This window comes from Molothrus ater, chromosome 5 (assembly GCF_012460135.2).
Source record: "Molothrus ater isolate BHLD 08-10-18 breed brown headed cowbird chromosome 5, BPBGC_Mater_1.1, whole genome shotgun sequence".
Classification (NCBI taxonomy): Eukaryota; Metazoa; Chordata; class Aves; order Passeriformes; family Icteridae; genus Molothrus; species Molothrus ater.
In genome coordinates this window covers 4,675,370-4,694,913 of record NC_050482.2, presented here as the reverse complement: position 1 = coordinate 4,694,913, position 19,544 = coordinate 4,675,370, and the positions used below count along the sequence as shown (strand labels likewise).

General features: G+C 45.1%; 2 protein-coding genes across 4 annotated transcripts in view; both read right to left on the bottom strand.

The window, feature by feature from the left end:
* Nucleotides 1-10,037, bottom strand: part of TAF3 (TATA-box binding protein associated factor 3) — a 116,936-nt gene extending 106,899 nt beyond the window's left edge. The window contains exon 1 of the mRNA XM_036401215.2: nucleotides 9,805-10,037. Within this exon, the coding sequence (XP_036257108.1) occupies nucleotides 9,805-9,970 (166 nt within the window). The 5' untranslated portion in view covers nucleotides 9,971-10,037. The remainder of the gene's footprint in view (nucleotides 1-9,804) is intronic.
* A 2,036-nt stretch (nucleotides 10,038-12,073) lies between these two features.
* Nucleotides 12,074-19,506, bottom strand: ATP5F1C (ATP synthase F1 subunit gamma). 3 transcript variants are annotated; one of them, XM_036401136.1, is made up of 10 exons: nucleotides 19,412-19,506; nucleotides 18,084-18,118; nucleotides 17,056-17,187; nucleotides 16,499-16,703; nucleotides 15,934-16,077; nucleotides 15,497-15,561; nucleotides 14,723-14,878; nucleotides 13,614-13,710; nucleotides 12,765-12,802; nucleotides 12,074-12,212 (listed from the first exon to the last, which is right to left on the bottom strand). In XM_036401136.1, the coding sequence occupies exons 1-9, from the start codon at nucleotides 19,453-19,455 to the stop codon at nucleotides 12,796-12,798; spliced, it is 885 nt and encodes a 294-aa protein (XP_036257029.1). In that variant the 5' UTR covers nucleotides 19,456-19,506; the 3' UTR covers nucleotides 12,074-12,212; nucleotides 12,765-12,795. The 3 variants fall into 3 exon arrangements, with proteins under 3 accessions (XP_036257029.1, XP_036257030.1, XP_054370947.1); XM_036401137.1 differs by lacking the exon at nucleotides 12,765-12,802; XM_054514972.1 differs by lacking the exons at nucleotides 12,074-12,212; nucleotides 12,765-12,802 and having other exon boundaries at nucleotides 13,610-13,710.
* Nucleotides 19,507-19,544: the final 38 nt, after the last annotated feature.

The window sequence follows — 19,544 nt, the reverse complement described above, 5'->3', positions numbered from 1 at the left end:
CATACCATTGAAAAACTGCACTCCAGGAAGCAAACCAAGCCCAAAGGAGGGAGCAACAACAGGCAGCTTTACCTGGCAACAGTCAATTAACACCACACAACCCCATAAGCAGAAAGTGCTCTTTATCAGTTGGAACAGATCAAATATTATGTCTCAACCTAGAAAAGGAACAATTTCATTTTTTTTTGAACTGACTGTAGTTTACAGAGAGAAAAGAAAAAAAGAGTCTCTTGATTAAAAAAAAAAACAAACTCTTCACAAAGTATCTTTCCACCAGATGAAATCTACAGGCTTCATAAACTATGAGCCACTTCATCTACTGGTACTGGTTAGCTACACCTCCTGGATAAAAGAGAGGAATACTAAGCAGTGGTCTAATGAGGAGAGAATATTTTATACCATACTTCAGGGGCTGATTTCCTGGGGGGCAACTTAAGTTTGATTCTCCAGCAAAAATCTTACTTTCTTCACAAAAAGCACAATGAAACATCACTGGCCAGGCAGTCGGGACCTTTATTTAATAGGATTTCCAAGAAAACAGTCCAACAGAGGATGCAGCTTGTGCTATACAATTAATTTGGCTCAAAGCTTTAAATTACACTTGCAGAAGTCAAAGTACCTCAGTTTCCCTGACTTGACAGAGGAAAATCCCTCAAAAGGCCTCCAGAGGGAGAACTGGGCACCTGGCTTTGGCAGCCAAGGCACCACCACCTCGAGTCTATTCCTGACTTTTCATAACAGAAACCCCAAAACAATGCTGTAAACTCCAAACATGATTTTTAATTCAATAAAATGATATACTGAATTATTACAATTCTGTAGAATTGGCTTATGAAGATATTACATCCCTATATGATGATAAGCTGTGATTTACTTTAAAAAGTAATTATGGAAAAGCAGCCTGTGCTTATTAAAGGAACACAATGGCTATTGTGGAGCCCTGGCTCCAGAGAATGGGGGGATGCTCTTTTGTTTGCCCTTTAACCTAATCTCTTCTTGGTTTATCTTGAAGCCAAGGCAGCTGGTTCTCACATCACTGCATGAATTCCACCCCCCCCAGCCAACTCACGCCTGCAGGTACGTTTAGAAAATGAGAATTTTGTTCTAGAATTTCCCTTCTTAAGTCTTGTGGTGAAGATAAGGATAATACTCAGATTATGGGGTTGATTCTCAGCTCTCCAACACTGGCCTCTTGTGTGACTCCAGGCAAGTCCTCCTTGTGTTTTAATTCTTTCCACAGCTAAAAGGGAGAGCAGACCAAGTTCCTGCCAGTTTTACCCTCCTGTATTTGGAATGTGAACTCTGCAGGGTGAAAAGCACCTCACAGTTTGTTTGTGTAATACCTGTGTGTTTGTACAAGTGCAATACCAGTCTGCTCTGCAAACTCCAGGCTTGCATGCACATAATTACATGAGGATATCACCACTCCAGAGTAGTTATGAGATCCTTATACTAATTAAGGGGGGAAAAAAGTGTGTTTTTTGGTTAAAAAATTAAATTCAGGCAATTGACACACTAAGAAATTTTGTGTTGTTGCTTTTAGTTGCTCTGCGGGCTATGAAGGTACCTGTGAACTCACTGAAGCATTTTCTAAGGTGTCAAGATTTAACAGGTACAAGTTTGACAGGCAGCTGAAAAGAAAAACTTGGGGAAAACTTTTCCAAGGTCTTTTCCTAGATCTGCACATGATCTTTCTAACCTCCAGAAAAGTGTGCTGACATGATTAGCAAGTGATAAATGCTAAAAAGGAATTCTTTCTACAAGTGCTTTTTAAGAACACATGGCAGAGAAGCAGCTACTATGTGTAACTGAAGCATGGAAATATTTAACAACTGTATCATGAAACAATTATGTGTATTAGAAAGTGGGTTCAAAAGGTGACCAAAAACCCCAAAGAAGATTCAATTTTCTCACAGCTTTGACATTTGCCTCCAAAGAGACAATGCCAAGTTTAAAGTTTGATTGAAAGCTAAAAATAATGTTTAAACCTGCAACTGTCAGAGGGATGAAAGGATGCAGCAGTTAACCCTTCTTTTCAAGAGAGTGTCCTCAGTGATAGAAGTGTTTGAAAAAACTTTCAGGTCTGTATTCATATCTGTATTTAAAATCAAACCAGTTATCAACTGGAAATTATGACAGCACAAAAATGCATTAAGTGTATTTTCAGGTTATTCATCAAATAAAGACTTTACACTTTTATTTCAACAGTTTAGCATTTCTCTTCTTTCTCTGGCTTAATTAAAAAAAAAAAAAATCAGTAAAATAGCAGAAGCCAGACACATGAAAGGGAATGCTGACAAACATGTAACACACTCTCTCCTGCTGTTTCATTTAGTCTTTTTTCTGTGAGCAAATGATGCCAAGAAAAGAAGTTCAATCTCTGCATACTGAACTTATCTCAATATTCTCCACATATCTGTGCTATCCTCAGTTTAAAAATTCAGATGCTGAAGCCTCCCAGTGAAATAATTAATGTCACACAGCAAGTCAGTGCCAGATCACAGACACTTCAGAGCTTTGGTTTCCAGTCTCTTGCTGTTCTTTACACCACAACACTTTAAATACTATCATTGTTCATTGATGGAAGGAGGTGGGAGTAGTTTATCCAGCAAGTTACAACTCTCCTCCATATGCCCCATGAACAGTGAGCTAGGAAAATACCTTTCTCACAAGATTTTAAGCTGCACTATCTCCCTGAATGGGAACTCTGCTCCAAGAGTGGCAAAGCTGTGGCAGCAGCAGAGCTAAATTAAGACCATTTGGTCTCAAAACAGCTCACCAGAAACCCTGGGAATGGCTGTGCTGCTAAGATACTCTCAGCTTCCCTGGGCATGAGAAGGAGCACCAGGTGAGGAGGAATCTGCACATGGAATTGCATCCCAAAAAAGTACTGGACTGAAGTGATGGGCAAAGAGAACCCAGGCAGAGCAGAGTATTTGTGTGGAAAGTTATGCAGCCCTCAGCCCCACTGCTCAGCATCACCTGCAGATGAACCAACCCATCCACAAGGAAAACCAAATCATACAGAACGGGGATGGAGCACAAAAGTGTCCTACAAACAAGGGTTTGGGTTGTGGGCAAAAGGAAGCTTTAGAAGCTCCTAAAGCCAAGTTATTTTTGCAAAAGTCCAAGAATTCCTCCAGCAAACAAGCTGGCCAGTGCTCATGTCATCCAAAGGCACTGTGAGGGGCTCTGTGGGAGTTAGGGAATTGTCTTACTTGCCTTAAAGTCAGTCTCAGGAATAGCTGATTTCCTTTTGTCAAACTCACTCCCTCCACCTCCTCCTTCCTGGCCCAAAGTTTGTATGAATGAGTGAAAATTTAACAGGCAAGTAAGCACAGAACAGAAGAGCTTTTAGTTTCATGCCAGGTTTCTTAAAGGAAGCAACTACAGTTCTATATTAAATATACTGAGAAAAATTAATGAATTAATGAGTCACCACCCATGCAACATGTACACGTGTTATAAATAGCTCAGCATTCCCCCTCATGGCTGCTGTAAAAGAGATTTTTTTTTTTTTTAGGTTTTATTTTAACCAGCAAATTATTAGGTATAGCTCCTTGGTAATTTTAATTACAGGCTCTATCACAGATTCCTTGTGCTCCAGCACGTCACACAAAGTTACTCCAGGATAACTGTTTCATGGAGACAACACAGCTTCTATCCAGCTAAGTCATAAGTATGCACAATATGTTATTAAATAAGTTTAGAGATCTTACTTAAATGCACTTAAGTGGGGGGGAAAGGGTCCTATTAATGTAGTTACCAGTCAGGGCAAAAGCATCTTCTTGCTATAGGTGCTCAGAGTCTGCTCCTTTTCCCAGTAACTTCAGAAACATCAAGCAAGAAACCACATTGTCCTTCGTTATATTGGTAGCCAGTAAGAAGTTAATTAGCTGAAAAGCATCACTATTTAAGGTAATCAGGACATAAAATGCACACTTATAATCAATGTTAGAGGCCCAGGACAGATCTTTGTTATAAAGTCATTCAAGGACCAGTAGAGAGAATCAGCTCATCTAAGCTGATCATCAACAATCTAATCCTTTGATAGAGATTATTACTGTATAGTGGTAAAGAATGAAGGAACTAAAAAAAGAACAAAATCAAAGAAAACATATGAGATAAATTTGACATTATAAAGCAATAAAAAATTGGCTGATGCCAGGCAAATTCTCTCCTCTGTGGTAATTACCAATTAAAATATTGGTCTGCTGTTTGCATTCTCCCTTTGCTATAATGAAGTTTATAGGAGAGACTGTGCAGACATTGGAACAGTTCTGCCTTGGAAAACATTTTGCAATATCAGCAATTTTTCCTTCTAGTAATAATACTGCTCTCATCAGATCAAACCTGCCTTTCAACAAAAATGCAGCTGCATTAATAATACCATTTTCAATATAGTCTTTAATATTTTTATGTGTATATATAATTAATATGTAGTCCTGCAAGGAACAGGGACTTGGACTCAATGATCCATGTGGGTCCCTTCCAATTTGAGATATTCTACAATTCTATATTTGCATAAAAAAATCTTCAAAAAAGCAGTGAAACAATATGAAACTAAAGATCAACTTTTAAACTTTATTTCCTAACTGTTAGCACATTTCAGGAGGAAAAAAAATCACAGTATATAAGCTCAACACTGAAAATTGAAGGAAAGCAGAGGAAAATACACCTCTGAATTCAAAAAGTTAATTATCCAGCTTATTACACTTCAAGTTGTAGCAGCAGATAATCTAAATTCTTCCTGTTGAAATATGCCCAGGTGCCCTCAGTGACAGAAGTTAAGTAGCTTCTGTCTGACTGGTTTTTAGAGCAATGTACCAGAAAAAAGAGAAAAAAAGAGACTTTAGGGGGTGTGAACAACAGCTCCCCTCCTCATCCCTCCCATGAACTGCACCACTCACATAAATAGACTGGAAAGTGAACTCCCTCACTGGATGTGTTAAGAGGTAAAAAATGACATATTGTGCACGTCTATAACCCATTGCCAAGCTACATTAGCTAAATTAGTGGGAAACAAAGCAGATTCTGATCTGTCCTCATGGGCAGCTCCCCAGTACAAAAAATCCAACCCATACAATCCAGAGCAGATCAACCAAAGGACCAGCTCTGCAACCCCTCTATCAAACCACGTGGAACAAGAGTGCAAAACCAAGTGGCACCTAACAGGGAGCCCTTCCCTTTTCACCCCTGCTTAAAACCAACAACAACACAGAACTCTGCTCTCAGAAACCACTCTACATCAGTTTGTTTTGTAGCTTGATACCTTAATTACATACTCCAACACTGGTTTTCAAATATTTAATTTAAATTTGAGGATAAAACAGCTCGCAGCATATTGAATGGTGTTCCTTTGAAAGGCTTTCCACAAATTTGAGCAGCATAATGTGGTGTACTTTAAGAGGAAAACCCTGATTTTCTCCCTGTAAGTTCAGCCTCTCCTCCAGCCCCCAACACAGCATTCAGAAGCATTTCATGGCATCAAACACATCTCAAACCCTCTTTGCAAATCCTTTTGCCTTCTCTTTGCAGCCACAGAAGCTCCCATCAACTACAGCTACAGCAAATGCAAAGAAACAACAGCAGAAAAGTAATGAAAATCTTGAATGTAGCTCTCCTAATGGGATGTAACAGCTGGAACAAAGATCTAACCCAGCTGGGAGAGGCATCATTTTCTTGTGCAAGTGAGGGAACACGTGAGCAGCGATGACAGGCTTTCACAGCCATACCATGGTGTCTCAACTCTGTCAGAGTAAATCTATTCAGTTTGGAACACAAAGATTATGTCCCTCAGCTGACAGCCCTGCTAACTCAAACCCCACTGGTCTGACTCCGAGATAACGCCCTGACAATGAAGATGCTACAATTGGAATTTAATTAATTCTACTTATGCAAAACCATGGCAGAATTAAGCTCATTCATCCAGAGCTGGGTTTGTACAGTAACTTATTTCAGGAGCAAAAGGAAACAATTCTGAAATTGCAGGGAGATGTCAGCTCAGTATTAAGATGTCCTTTTACAAACGTTTTTAAAGAAAGAAATACAGGGATCATTTTAAGAGACGTTGTACAAAAACCAGCACATCACTGGCACAAACACAGCATATTCCCCTTCTCCTCAAAGAAAAAAACCAAACAAAAAAACACCAAACAAAAAGACTGTGATACTTGTAGTACTTCCTTCCCCATTCATAGAGGGGAAAAATGCCTTTCCCCACTTTCAGTAAGGAAACCCAAAGCAAGAGAGGCATACCTGAGCTCTACAAACTCCAATCCTCAGCACCAAAAAATTTTATTTGCACCATCTCTATGTCTTTTCCTCCCAGTCTTAGAAACACTGCAGCACAAGAATCTTCCCCAGAATTTGTAACAACCCTAAGAAAGGACAGCTCTGGCCAAACCTAAGTGAGCTTCTTTTTCACCTCATAACTCCATCCTCCTAAACCCTCTCTGTTGTCCCCTTTAATTGCTTTAAAGATAATTTCTGTGTGGATTGGGATACAAACTTCAGAGCTGCACTTGTGCTGCTGGGATATATGGCTCAATATTGCACAGTCCCATTTCTAGACTAACTTGCTCTCAAATTTGGGGAAAGTTGTACAAGTAAACCTATTCAGCCTGAGAAATCCAGTTTGCAGCACACAGTTGTTCCAAAGCTTGGTTACACTGTCACTGTCAGACTTGATCTCAATTATTGCTGAAATGATGAAGCAGAGCCAGGCTCAGGTACAGTCACTTTGCTTCATGGGGGATCCCCACAGCAGTGAGAACTTCCTTTCTTCAGGAGAAGGGACACAACCTCCAGCAGCAGCACTTCCAGGCTGTGGTTGCTCCTCTCCTGACCAAGCCACTCACAGTGTGCTTCCCAGCACTGCACACTCTCCAAATTCACCCAAATTCAACACACCCAGCCCTCACAGCTCCTTGGATCTTGCAGCATGGAATCCACCACCAGCTGACAGCAACATGCCTCTGATGTTCCTCTCATCAGCACAGCTCCCACAGCCTGCACAGAGGTACTGGCAAACATTCCCAGTGGTGCATTTCAGGGTTCCCATCCCTGTTACCTCTCCAGCAACCTCCTGCAAGTCCCAGCACAATCTCTGAACTTGTGGTGGCCACAGCAGCCCCCAAATCCACCACCAGTGAGTCACCTTCTCCCTACCCAGCACTTCAGGAAATTATCCATCCCAGCTCCAACCCCTGCCAGACCCAACTGCTCTGACCTCTGCCCCAGGGGTTCTCCAAAACTTTCCTCTCCACAAGTACAGGACACATGGAGCAGCAGCTGCCCACAACCCACAGCTCTCCAGCATGCCAAAGGAAGGAGGAACATGTCCCTCCTGGCACAGGAGGCACAAGCAGCCCTGTTTTCCCAGGCACACAGCTTACATCCACCTCTCCAGGGTATCCCTGCTCCTCCAAGCCCCTCCACTCTGGAGATGCCTCCTCATTTCCTTCCTGTTACTCAGGGATGCAGCAGGAGCACTGGCAGCCCCATCTCTGCCATCAGAGACACAAATCTCTGCCATCTCTGCACACAAATCTCTGCCACACGAGCCCCTCCCTGCCCCATGTAGGGCAGCAAAGGCCTCCAGACACACAGACCCACGACCCTCTAACCACACCCACAGCCTGAGCCCTGCTCCTCATTGGCCACATTTCCTGTGTTTACAGCTGGCAGTGACCCTGACAGCCTCCCTCACCCTGCAGGCACATTGTCACCTCCCCACCCCTTCCTGACCCATCAGCACCTTTTCCTGACATTCCCAGACCCAGCACACCCCTTAGCACCCTCTCAGCCCCACTGGCATCATTACTGACCAAACAAGCAACTGGACATGCCACCCTCCAACCCCCCATGTTCTGCAGGCACCAGCAGGACATCCATCCCCTCCACTGCAGGCCTCTGCAGGGACACTGACAATCCCAAGGGACACAGAGCTGCGTGTCCTGCTGTAGGCCAAGAGCCAGCAGTGGTGCTCCCTTCCCAATCCCATCAACACCCACATCCCACACTCCTGGCTGGCCCAGCCAGCAGCCCTTGGCACTGATTCCCAGGCCTCTCCTCTTTCTCTTCTCCCACTTGCTGTAAACTCAGCCCTTCCATGCTCTCACCCCACACCACCTCACCCCAAACCCACTGAGGCCCAGGGCATTACTTCCAGTGCCCCTCATCATCACTTCCAGCTCCTTCTGTACCACCTCAGTGGCAGAGTTGGCAAATTCCAGTCCCCCACATATCCAGCCAAACCTCCTCCTCTGCATCCACACAAGGACACCCATACTTCATGCCATGTGCACTAAATTATCCCCAGCCCACCCCTCCTGCACTCCACAATTCCCATGTGCAGCCCTGCCACACTCCCACATCCCATTCACTACAGCTCCACTTCCCCCAAAACACATGTTAGTGCATCCCTGCCTTCCCACATTCCCCATACACATGTTCCCAGTCCCACAGTACCACTGCCTCCCCCTCCAGACAGACATTCCCAGAGCACCCCAACAACAGGGCTTCCAGGCACACCATTCCCTCCCCAGGCAGGAGGGAGGCCAAGCCTTGCACCCTCCATCCTCAGCACTTCCCCTTGTGCCAGGAAAGGGAAGCCCACACACACACACCCCCACAGCCCCCTCAGCACTGGCACCCAAAGATGAGCCCCGAGAACACAGCACCACACCCTCCTATGTACACATCCCACCAGCAGGGAAAAGAGGCTGTTTGCCCCTTCTCCCTCCAGTTCATCCCCCTCCCAGACTCAGAACATCCCAGCAATGGGGCCAACAGTCCCCTCTCCCCCTCCTGTACTTGTGTCTTCCCCCTCCCCAGCACCCTGTAGCCAGAGAGAGTGGGACAGCACCCCCATGTCCCCACACCCGAGCCCCACTGCCAGAGAGCCTCCTTCTCTTCAACTCCAGCCCCACAGTCCCAAGTCCTCACCCATGCCCAGACCCACTGCCCTACAGTCCTCCCTGGCTCCAGGACCCCTTTGCCTCTGCTGCCCCATGGCTTCCCTTCCATGCTCCCAGCCCTGTGCACTGCTCCACAGCCCAGCTCCCCTTCCCCACAGCCCCCAGCCCAGGGGCTGATCTTCCCCAAACCCACACCTGGCGCTCACTGACCCAAAGACCCCAGCACTGCCCAAATCCCACCTCCCTGCACCCTCCTACCCTGCCCAAATGGCCACACCTCTACGACCCTCCCCTGCCAAGCATCCCCAGCTCCTGGCACTGCCCGACAAGCAGCAACTCCCAGCTGCCCTCCCACACCTCCATAACGCTACCCCACAGCCTTCCCCCACAGCCCCCTACCCAGGGCCCCCAGTGCTGCCCAAACCCACCTCCCTGTACCCCAAACCCCCTGCCCTATCCCCCAGAGCCCTGCCCAAACCCACCCGCCTGTCCCCCAGACCCCTGCCCAAATCCACTTCCCTGTGCCCTCCTGTCCTGTCCCCCACACCCCTGCCCTGCCCAAATCCACCCCTCTGTGCCCTCCTGCCCTGTCCCCCCAGACCCCTGCCCAAACCCACCTCCCTGTGCCCTCCTGCCCTGACCCCCAGCCCCAGCAGTGCCCCAAACCCCTCCCTGTGCCCTCCTGCCCTGCCCAAATCCCCCCTCCCGTGCTCCTGCCCTGCCCCAGCAGTGCCCAGCGCTGTTTCCTTGGCGGGATGGCCGAGACCGGCAGGGCTCAGGGAGCTCACTCAGCCCGCACCCTGCTCAAGCAGGGCCCCTCACAGAGCCCTCTGAGGGCCGTGTCCAGCCGCATCCCCCCGGCCCAGCCCCAGCCCGCACTCACAGAGCTCGCAGTAGCGGTGGCAGCCCCGGCCCAGCCCCTGCAGGTACCGCTGCAGCACGTCGGTGAGCAGGTCGCAGGCCGAGACCTGCACGGAGTCCCAGCCGAGGGCCTGGCAGATCTGCGCCACCGACACCCGCAGCAGCCAGCGGGAGTAGGTCTCGCACATCCCGCCGGGGCCGGGCGCCGCGGGAGCTCTCACGCACCGCCCGCCACCGCCGCCATCGCCGCCGCCATCTTGGCGCCGCCCCGCCCCCGCCAGGCAGCGCCGCTCCAGCGCCGAGCGCATCGAGCGGGGCGGAGCGAGGGATCCGCGCCCGGAGCGCCCCAGGGCCGCGTCCCGCTGCTGAGGGGACACGCGGGGGAAGGTAAAATTATAAATATCGGTACTTCGCTGGGGGCGGGAGAAGGTAAATGGATCAATATCGGTACCTCGCTGCGGTCGGGAGAAGGTAAATGTATCAATATCGGTACCTCAGCACCGCTAAATGTCCCCTAGTGCCCGAAGGGGTCTCACAGGAAGGATGCGACAAGGCTCTCTCCAAGGGCAGGGAGTGACAGGACAGCGGAATGCCTTCAAGCTGAGAGTTTGAGATGGGATGTGGGGAAGAAGTTCTGCACTGTGGAGGTGATGGAACACTGCCACAGGGTGCCCAGGGGGGGTTGTTCCTAGTCGTGGCAGTGTTCAAAGTCGGGTGGGACAGGGCTCTGAGTACCTGGGATAGTGAAAAGTGCCCCTGCCCATCACAGCGGGTACTACCAGGTCATCTTTAATGTCCCCTTTAACCCAAACCATCCCGTGATTCTATGATCTCTATAAATAATCTCAGTATCTCTAAAGAAATATCTCAATTAATCTATTTATCTAATTAATATCTCTCAATTTAATCTATTAATCTAATTAATATCTCTCAAGAAATATCTCAGAGACAGCTGTCAAGAGGATGGTGCCAGACTCAGAATTCTAAGTGATGTCCAGTGTCAGGACGAGGAGCAATGGCCATAAACAAAACCAAATCACAAGGAGTTGCACTTCACCATGAGGAAGAACTTCCTTACACAGAGGGTGGCAGAGCACTGCAACAGGCTGCCCAGGAAGGTTGTTTTCTTCTTTTTTCTTTCCAGCTGGATGGAACACCAAATTGGCAGCAATGAGGGAAAAGCGTTTCTGGGTGAGTTGTTTAATTAGGGAAAAAAAAAAAAAAAAAAGTAGGAAAAGGATGGAACTCTGGTGGCAAAAAGGATCCAGAAAGAAAATTTACAGTAACTGAGTGGTGCAGGAGGTGCAGGGAGGAGCAGCACAGCTCTTACAGTGGTGGCTATGGAGACACACAAGAGCTAAACTAAGTTGCATATAACTAATCAGAGCATGTAGGACAGAACTGTGAATATCAGAACTCTAGTATGAAAACCCAATTAGTTCATAAATTAGCACTTTGCTTTGTGAGTAGGCTGTTGTATCAGTCACAGTCACATCTCCCATCTGCAGCCTGAAGATGACCTGGACCCCAAACAAAGTCCTGAAGCTCCTGGTTTGGTTAACAGCTCAAGGTGAGGGTGGTGCCCCTCAAGGCTCCACACTGGGACCAGTGTGAGCTCCTCTGGGCACCCTGTGCCAAGGCCTTACCCCCCTCACAGTAAAGAATTTATTCCCAATATCCAATCCATCCCTGCCCTCCATCAATTTAAATCCACTGCCCCTTGTCCTGTTGTTCCATGCCCTTATCCAGAGTCCCTTCCCAGCTCCCCTGGAGCCCCTTCAGATGCTGAAAGGTCTCCCTGGGACCTTCTCTTCTCCAGGCTGAGCAAAACTCTCAGGGTGTCTCAAAGCAGAGGTGCCCCAGCCCTCTGATATTTACATTTCTATACACACACTGACCATCATATAAACTGTGCATTCTGAACCTCTGTAGTGACTCACCTAATCACATCACTTAATTTGAAAAATTCAACATCTGCAAACAGTAGCAATACAAAATGAAAATAAGAGAGATCAGTGTTCCAGCTGTGTGATGCAGAGGTTATTCCAGTCTCCTCCTTCAGCCCACAATGCAACGTACCTCCCAAAATAGGTCACTTCATTTTCAAAACCAGGGTGAAGTCAGAAAATCTCTTCCACTCTTCAAAAAACCATCCATTTAGATGTTTCACGTGGCAAATAAATTAAAAGTGTAGAGCATAGACTTTTAAAAAATAAAGTTTCAAAGCACACCCAAGCCCAACCCAGATATTTAGACTCCAAGAGCATTTGCTCCACAGACAATCAAAAGGATCTGTTTCATGGAGGTGGTTTATTATAAGAATTTACAGATTTCTGGGGCTTTTCACTTCTTCACAAGATAACAGAGCAGTCTTGTCAACACAGACACAGGCAGGCTAAACCACATATGCTCAGAAGAGCTCCTCTTCATCTGTAAAGAAGATTGAAACAAATTAAAACCCTTTCATCAATTTTTTTTAAACGGCTATCTTCCCAGTTTGAATACTTCATTAATATTCCTCACCACCCCCCCAACTCTTCATCAAATCTATTTTTTTCTTATATTTTAAATTTTGAAATTTTAATTACATTTTAGATTTTGAATATGTTCATGTTAGTACAGAAACCTCTTTAGGTATGTCTTATATGCAGACATTTTTAAGCAATTGCATTAAGTCAGGCCACGATGCAAAAATTCAAACAGCAATTGCAAATTAATCCAATAATAGAGAACAAAAAAAAACCTACAGAAAATTATAATTCATATGGGATAATTCCCCCATGGACATATTTTCCTTAAAATTACTGAAAATTAAGAACTCTTTGGAAAAATTCAAACTAAAAACGTCCAATTTCACAGCTGTTCAGGAAGAAAAGTTTCTGTCTGACCAAGATCACTCAATTCTGACTTCCTCATCTGATTCCCTATTTCCTGTGTTAATTCATTTTAAAACACAATCCAGTTTCTGTGACATAACTTTACCTCTTGGATTTGGCTGAACCTCTTTTTCCGATTAATCCCTGGTTATGGTATTACGAGAAAAAACAAAACAAGCAGGTTAGGAAGCAACTCATGCAAATTCAGGCAAAACTCTGCACGGATTTCTGACCACAAATGTATTGTGAGGAGGACAATACAGCACCAAAATCATATAAAATCCATATTCCAGGCATTCTGTCAATGCACAGGATATGAACACGTGTATTTCCATACAGAGCAGAAATTTTTAACTGTTACAGTAACACACATGAGCTACATGCAGTTACAAATTGTGGTCTAAGCCCACACATTTGTAACCTGCAGCACACACCTGCACAAAACCTCATCCTCAGGCAAACAAGCAAAATACTGAACTTCAAGTAAAATACATATTCCATATGAAAATATTCTGGAAATTCCCTCCTTGCAAACCCAGCTCCAAACTCTCAGCTTCTGAACACTTGATTTATCCAAAAGCAGTTCAGTCACGCCATTTGCTCTCCCCCACTCAACACTACTGGGCTATTTGACCAGGCAAAGTAGGAAATGTCCAGGTAAAAGGGAGGAGGGAGGAAATCCACCAAAGGCCAGGAGGAAAACCCTCACCTCTCTAGGCAAGGATGCATGGTGAGGCTGAAGATCTATTTTACCAGCTTTTAAACTACATTTGATCAGAAAAAACTGCCAAACTTCTCTCTGGTTAGTAGAACTGCAAAAGCTGAAAAGCTTGGGAGCCATGCCAGGGACTGCCTTCCCTCTGGTTTTAGGGAATCCCAAAGTCTGCCTGTTACCCTGGCACAAAGCAGCACATGACTGCAAGAGCTCTGAGTGCACCTTCACACAAATACTCACAGAGCAGCAGCACCAGAGATGATCTCAATGAGCTCCTTGGTGATGACGGCTTGACGGGTGCGGTTGAAGGTCAAGGTCAGCTTGTCAATCATCTCAGCTGGAATTAGGCAAGGATGGAGTTTAAACACAAAATCAGTGTATAAATGTCTATAAATGCACATACAGAGAGGCTCTATGGGCACAATATCCAAGTGGCTTGTAAACTACTGCAAATACCAAGTACCAATACAAGGCTTAGTGCCTCTTGGTATTTGCAAGTGGCAAATAGTGCCAAATACCAGAGTGCACCTGACATTTTTTCCCTACAGGTAAAATTAACAGTAAACAATCTAGAAACATGAGAATTCAGCTTGTCAGCTAAACATCTGCAGAACAGCTGGCAGACTTGTAAATGCCAGGCATGACATAGCTTATTGTAACATAACATAAGCAAGCATCATTAGCTTTGAAATTAGATTTCACTGTCAATTAACTGCATTGTTCTTTCCTTCAAGGAGACAGATTTTTCTCAATTATTTTTTTCTCAATCATGTCTAAACACAGCAGTATCACCTCTTTCTCTCAAGCTGGTCATGAGAGCCATGCCTACCACTGCAGGCAGCCCAGCTGCACATCATATCAGCTTCACACAATCACCACTATCCTTCCAAAGCATACTTACATATTCTTTACTTGCTCCATGACAGATGGTATTTAACTATTGTTCAAGTTTCCCCACCTTAAAATTGCACTGCACTAATTATATTTGGTGAACAAGTATAGATTTATAAAAATTCAGGAAAGCCTCAGAGCAGCCAAATGAAAGGAGCAATAGAGAATATTTAGCCATTACAAGATTAGTTTAGTATTTCATATGCCTTTTAAATGATCTGTTATTTCACTTCCAGTCTTAGGCCTGTTTCTTGGCAGCAATCCCTCTTTCCAGGGACTAAATACAGTTCATGTTTGAAAGAGAATCTCTTGAACTGGCTCAAAAAAAAAAAAAACAACAATTAGAAGTGGAATTAAGATAGGAAATAGCTGATTTTTGAGGTGAAGTATTACACAAAGGAAGGTCAGCACTTTCCTGCTGAACAACTGAAGTCCTGAAAAGCCAAGGAGGAGCTTACAAGCATTCTTGCTGGCGTTGTCCATGGCAGTCATCCTGGCACTCTGCTCGCTGGTGGTGGATTCCTTCAGGGAGTAGTACAGAATGTTTGCTAGCGTGAACTCCTGGTAGTTCCTCAGCACATCAGCATCAATATCATCATAGATACTCAGGCTTTCTGCAAAACATGCAGCAGCAGGCTCAGACACAGCCAAGATTCACTACTTCCAGCAAAATACAATGACATGGAGAAGATGACTTGGCTGGGCTGGTTCAATATTTAAGGCAGCACAGAGGGATTTTCTGAACATATTATGTGTACCTTTAGAATCTCTATGCTAGTTATAATTCTGTTAACTATTTTATGTGTTTTAATTTAATTTAATATTAGGAAAGTCAGACCAAAGCAAAATACACTATCGCCATATTATGTTTAACCTTCCCATACAGTGCTGCAGAAACATTCTGGGGTATTTTTAGTGAGCAGTGAAAAGTCACTCACTACTCAGACTATTCAATGATGAAAATTTTGGAACTGACAGAATTTACATATGCATAATTCTTGCTTGAGACAGAATCTCAAACCAGAATTAGTATCACCTTTCCTTTTAACCTCCTTGACCCACAGCACCTTTGTGAGCCAGCCTTGGATTGATCTTGGCCAAGATAAAATCATCTGTTAAACTATGATACAAGCACCATAATAAGATGTTTTAATATCATATTCCCATTTTCAGAGTGCTTTTCTTGTGACTTATCACTGCATGTAACTGGTGGTTTCTAGCTCCCTACTTACCAGAGCCAGCCACAGTTTCAAAGGAGAAGATTGGTTTTTCATCAGTCTTGTAAGAAATGACAGACCTGTACAAAAAGAGCAAAACAGGCTCTTCAGTTCAACTGAACTGACTCTAAACTGAATGGTTCAAATCAAATTAGAATAGACAACTTCTGGCTTTCCAATGCCACAAAGTTTTGTGATAACCCTGATGAAAAGATCTTGGATAACAAGTGGATATAATGATGTGTTGACTGTAAATATAACAGCTATACACAAGTTAAAAGGGAGTTCCAACCACAGCTACTAGAAAAAACAGCCCAGCTCTTGACACACAACAAAATCAAGAAGTGAATATGCCAAATCACAGCCAGCTTTCATACAACTTCATTGGGCCAATATGCTCTCTGAAGCATTCTGCCCAGTATTTTTCCAGTGAAGTTTCAGTTCAACCTTACCTGAACCGATTGTAGATGACAGAGCCTTCATCAAATTCATACCCAGAGTTTAACAGCTCTAAAGCAATGGCTGAAGCATCTCCAAAGCTTGGAGGTCTCCGTCCCACCTCTTTGAATGTCAGCAGGAAATAGTTGCCATGTGTCCTGCAGCAACAACAAACCTGTGTTAGAACCAAGGGGATGCTCTAAAGTACAAGGAGCAGTAAGACTTACTAGAAGTAACTGACTGTAACTTAGGAGTGTTTAGAATGAAACATTTTATTGAATTAGGGTCTGAAAGAAACTTTGCCTTTAGTTAAATTACCACAGCTTCACAATACACACATGTGAGCATCAGTTGCCAGCTTTCAGACTTTTATTTCAAGAATATAATAGTGCTCTGCAGCAGTTTCCCAAATTGTGTATCAAAACCACTTTTCAGTTGTTTTTTTTTTACAGGAACTTGAATTTAACACAGTTCCCTTAAATGCAATTTCCTGCCAATGGCACACAATCTTACAGTCTTGTAATTTCTACCACAGAAAACAAAACTCCAAACTGAACTTTCGGGCCCCATCCTTCTTACCTTTGAAGCAGGCCTCTGATCTTGTCACCTACTCCAACCACCATAACCTCTTTCCCTGCATTTGAGAGGTTGGTAATCTCATTCTTCAGGGTTTTAGCAATAGATGTATGGATAGCACCACACAGGCCTCGGTCAGAGGACACACCAATGAGGAGGTGCTTCTTCTTGTCCTCAGGTGCCTTTATTTCTGCTTTCTCATAAAGAGCTGAAAAAAAAAAAAGATCATTACACGTTTTTCAAGGGTGCCAAAAAAGCAAGTAAGTAATAAAAAATACTCTGAATTATTCTAACTAAAACCAATACCAAAGGGCCTCCAGATTTCAGCCAGATTAATTTTATTTCCTTTGCAATTGTTCTAAGCTTGCACATGGTCAGACCAGATGTGAGCAAGAAAAAATTCAAAGCCAGTCACAGCTTTGATCAGATCAGTGAAGTTCACTGTGCAAATTCTTTTGGAAACAGACTACTGGAAGGTTAAAAAGCCTTGGCATTTTATCACCAGTATGAAAACCTCCTCTTCTGCTCCCCCATCATTAAGTGCAAGATTTTTCTCTCACACAGAGCTCCTGTTCCATAGACCCTTGCAGGCTTCAGCTCCCTCTCAGCTCTTGCATATTTGGCTGCAGAAACCATCTTCATGGACTTGGTGATCTTCTGGATGTTCTTGATGGACTTTAAACGCCTGGTGACTGCAAGGTTAAGAGTTCAAGGTCACAGACTGTACTGGCATAATGACTCAAACCCAAACAACAAAATGCCAGCAAGAGCCATCCAAAAACATTTTGCCCTGTTCCTCAAAGAAGAAGAAATAAATAAATAAACAGTGCACAAATAAACCTCATAAGAGACCTGGGTATTATCTTATTTGCAATAAGAACATAGCTAACACAAATTCATCTTTACAATAGAGAGGTTTTTTCTTCAGACATAACATTAATTTAATATTTATCCCAACATTAAGTCTATTTACTATTCTCTTTGCTTCCAAATCTACCTGTTTCACAAATAGATTATTTGAGGTATAATGTCTTTTTTCACAGATGACAGAGAAAATAAACAAAAAAGTCCCCATAGTATGAAGACAGAATAAATTTCCTCCTCTATTTAGACTGTGGTAAAATGACATTTATAAAAACATAAATGGAAAAAGAAACCAAAACAGGTATCCCATAGACAAGCACAATTCCAAGGCAATATCCCTGTATAAGAACTATGAGGGATGGCTTAAGGAAGCATTCTCACACTAAAATCATTCAGTCAATCCCTTTTTCCCCCAAAATGCTTCATAAAAGCACAAGGAAAGAAACAAAAGAGAAACTAAGGTAACTCTTAGAAGTGAGCAGAAATCTGGTTTAGCACATATGACAAAAATATTTTTTAAATCTATTTGAGTAAAACTATAAAGACGTCTAAATTACTGCTTCTGAAGGACACTTGTTTAATGTAATTAGCACTACAGGTCTATATATCATTGTTATATATCACAATCATTTTACCCAACAGAGGCTAAACAGAATTATATTTTAACAGATGTTTTTTCTGCAACATTTTCCCTCTCTCAAGAGCAGACAAAACCTCTACTTACTGTCTTTTAGCGTTGCCATATTCCTGACTTGGCCCCTGAAAAGAGATGAAGGAGAGATTAGGATAATTCACTAGCTCTCCACAAACCAACACCTCCCAAGGGCAAGTCCCTTTCAGAGTGATGAAAATTCAAAGATTTACTGTTTCTTAAAAAAGATCTGTGGCAGAGACAAGCCACTCTGACCTGTGGCTTGTATGCACACCTTCATCCTTCCCTACCTGTGTAATTTCACAGAATCAATTAGGTTGGAAAAGACCTCTGAGATCATCAAGTCCAACCTATGACCGAACACCCCCTTATCAACTAAACCACTGCGTGCCACATCCAGTCTTTCTTCAGACACCTCCAGGGACGGTGGCTCCTCAACCTCCCTGGGCAGCTCATTCCAATGCCTAATTACACTTTCTATGAAGAAAGTGCTCCTAATGCACAACCTAAACCTGTGTTAATCATGTCCTGCCGCTGGCTGCCTGTCAGAAGAGGCCAACTCCCACCTGACTGCACTTTGCTGTCAGGGAGTTGTAGAGTGATAAGGTCACCCCGAGTCTCCTTTTCTCCAGGCTGAGCTCCCCCAGCTGCTCTTCAGGGGACCTGGGCTCCAGCCCCTTCCCCAGTCCCATTGCCCTTCTCCAGGCCCTTCCCCAGTCCCACTGCCCTTCTCCGGCCCCTTCCCCAGTCCCACTGCCCTTCTCCAAACATTTCCCCAGTCCCACTGCCCTGCTCCAGGCCTTTCCTCAGTCCCACTGCCCTTCTCCGGACTCGCTCCAGCACCTCAATGTCCTCCCTGAACTGAGGGGCCGGGACTGGCCCAGGACTCGAGGCCAGCAGTGCCGAGTACACAGAAAGGTTTAACGCGTTACCCACTCCCTTGGCTAATGGGACGGGGCAAACGAGGGCATTGGAAGGGCAAATTAGAAGTAAAATCATTTTAAACAAAGCTTCACGCAACGCAATTCGTTTCTAAAGACTATTAAAACGACGCAGAGGAGGCTGCACCATTTCCTGGCCAGAGCAGGGTCTCCTGCCATGTAGAAACCTGTCCTTTAACCCTTGCCTGTCCCATTCACCCACCCCGGCCGAGCGCTCCCACCCAGCGAGGACGGACCCTCCATCCCTGCGGGTCTCCGCTGCCCTCATCTCCCGGTACCGGCTCCGCCACCACCCCTCAGAGCCCACAGCCCCTCAGGGCCGCCCGTGGCCGCAACCCCGCCGCCCCCAGGCGCCGCACGGCCGAGGGAAGCCGTCCCCCCCTCACCCCGCGGAGCCGCCCCGGCCATCGGGACGCGCTCCCCCGTGCCCACAGCGCCCGTCCAAGCCCGTGCCGGTACCATTGCGGCTGGACCAGCACGACCGCGGCGCCCCGGGCGAACATGGCGGCGCCTCCACCACAGCCCCGCTGAAGGTCAGCGCGCCCGCAGCGCGCCTGCGCCGCCCCGCCGGGATCCGCTTCCAGGGCGCCGC

What these genes read in the sequence shown, in the direction of transcription:
- ATP5F1C (XM_036401136.1), bottom strand. Translation starts at nt 19,455, where the DNA reads ATGTTCGCCCGGGGCGCCGCGGTCGTGCTGGTCCAGCCGCAATG. An exon ending in GTGCTGGTCCAGCCGCAATG is followed by an intron (nt 18,119 to 19,411) that starts GTACCGGCACGG and finishes ATCTCTTTTCAG; the next exon opens with GGGCCAAGTCAGGAATATGG. An exon ending in ATCAGAGGCCTGCTTCAAAG is followed by an intron (nt 16,078 to 16,498) that starts GTAAGAAGGATG and finishes TTGTTGCTGCAG; the next exon opens with GACACATGGCAACTATTTCC.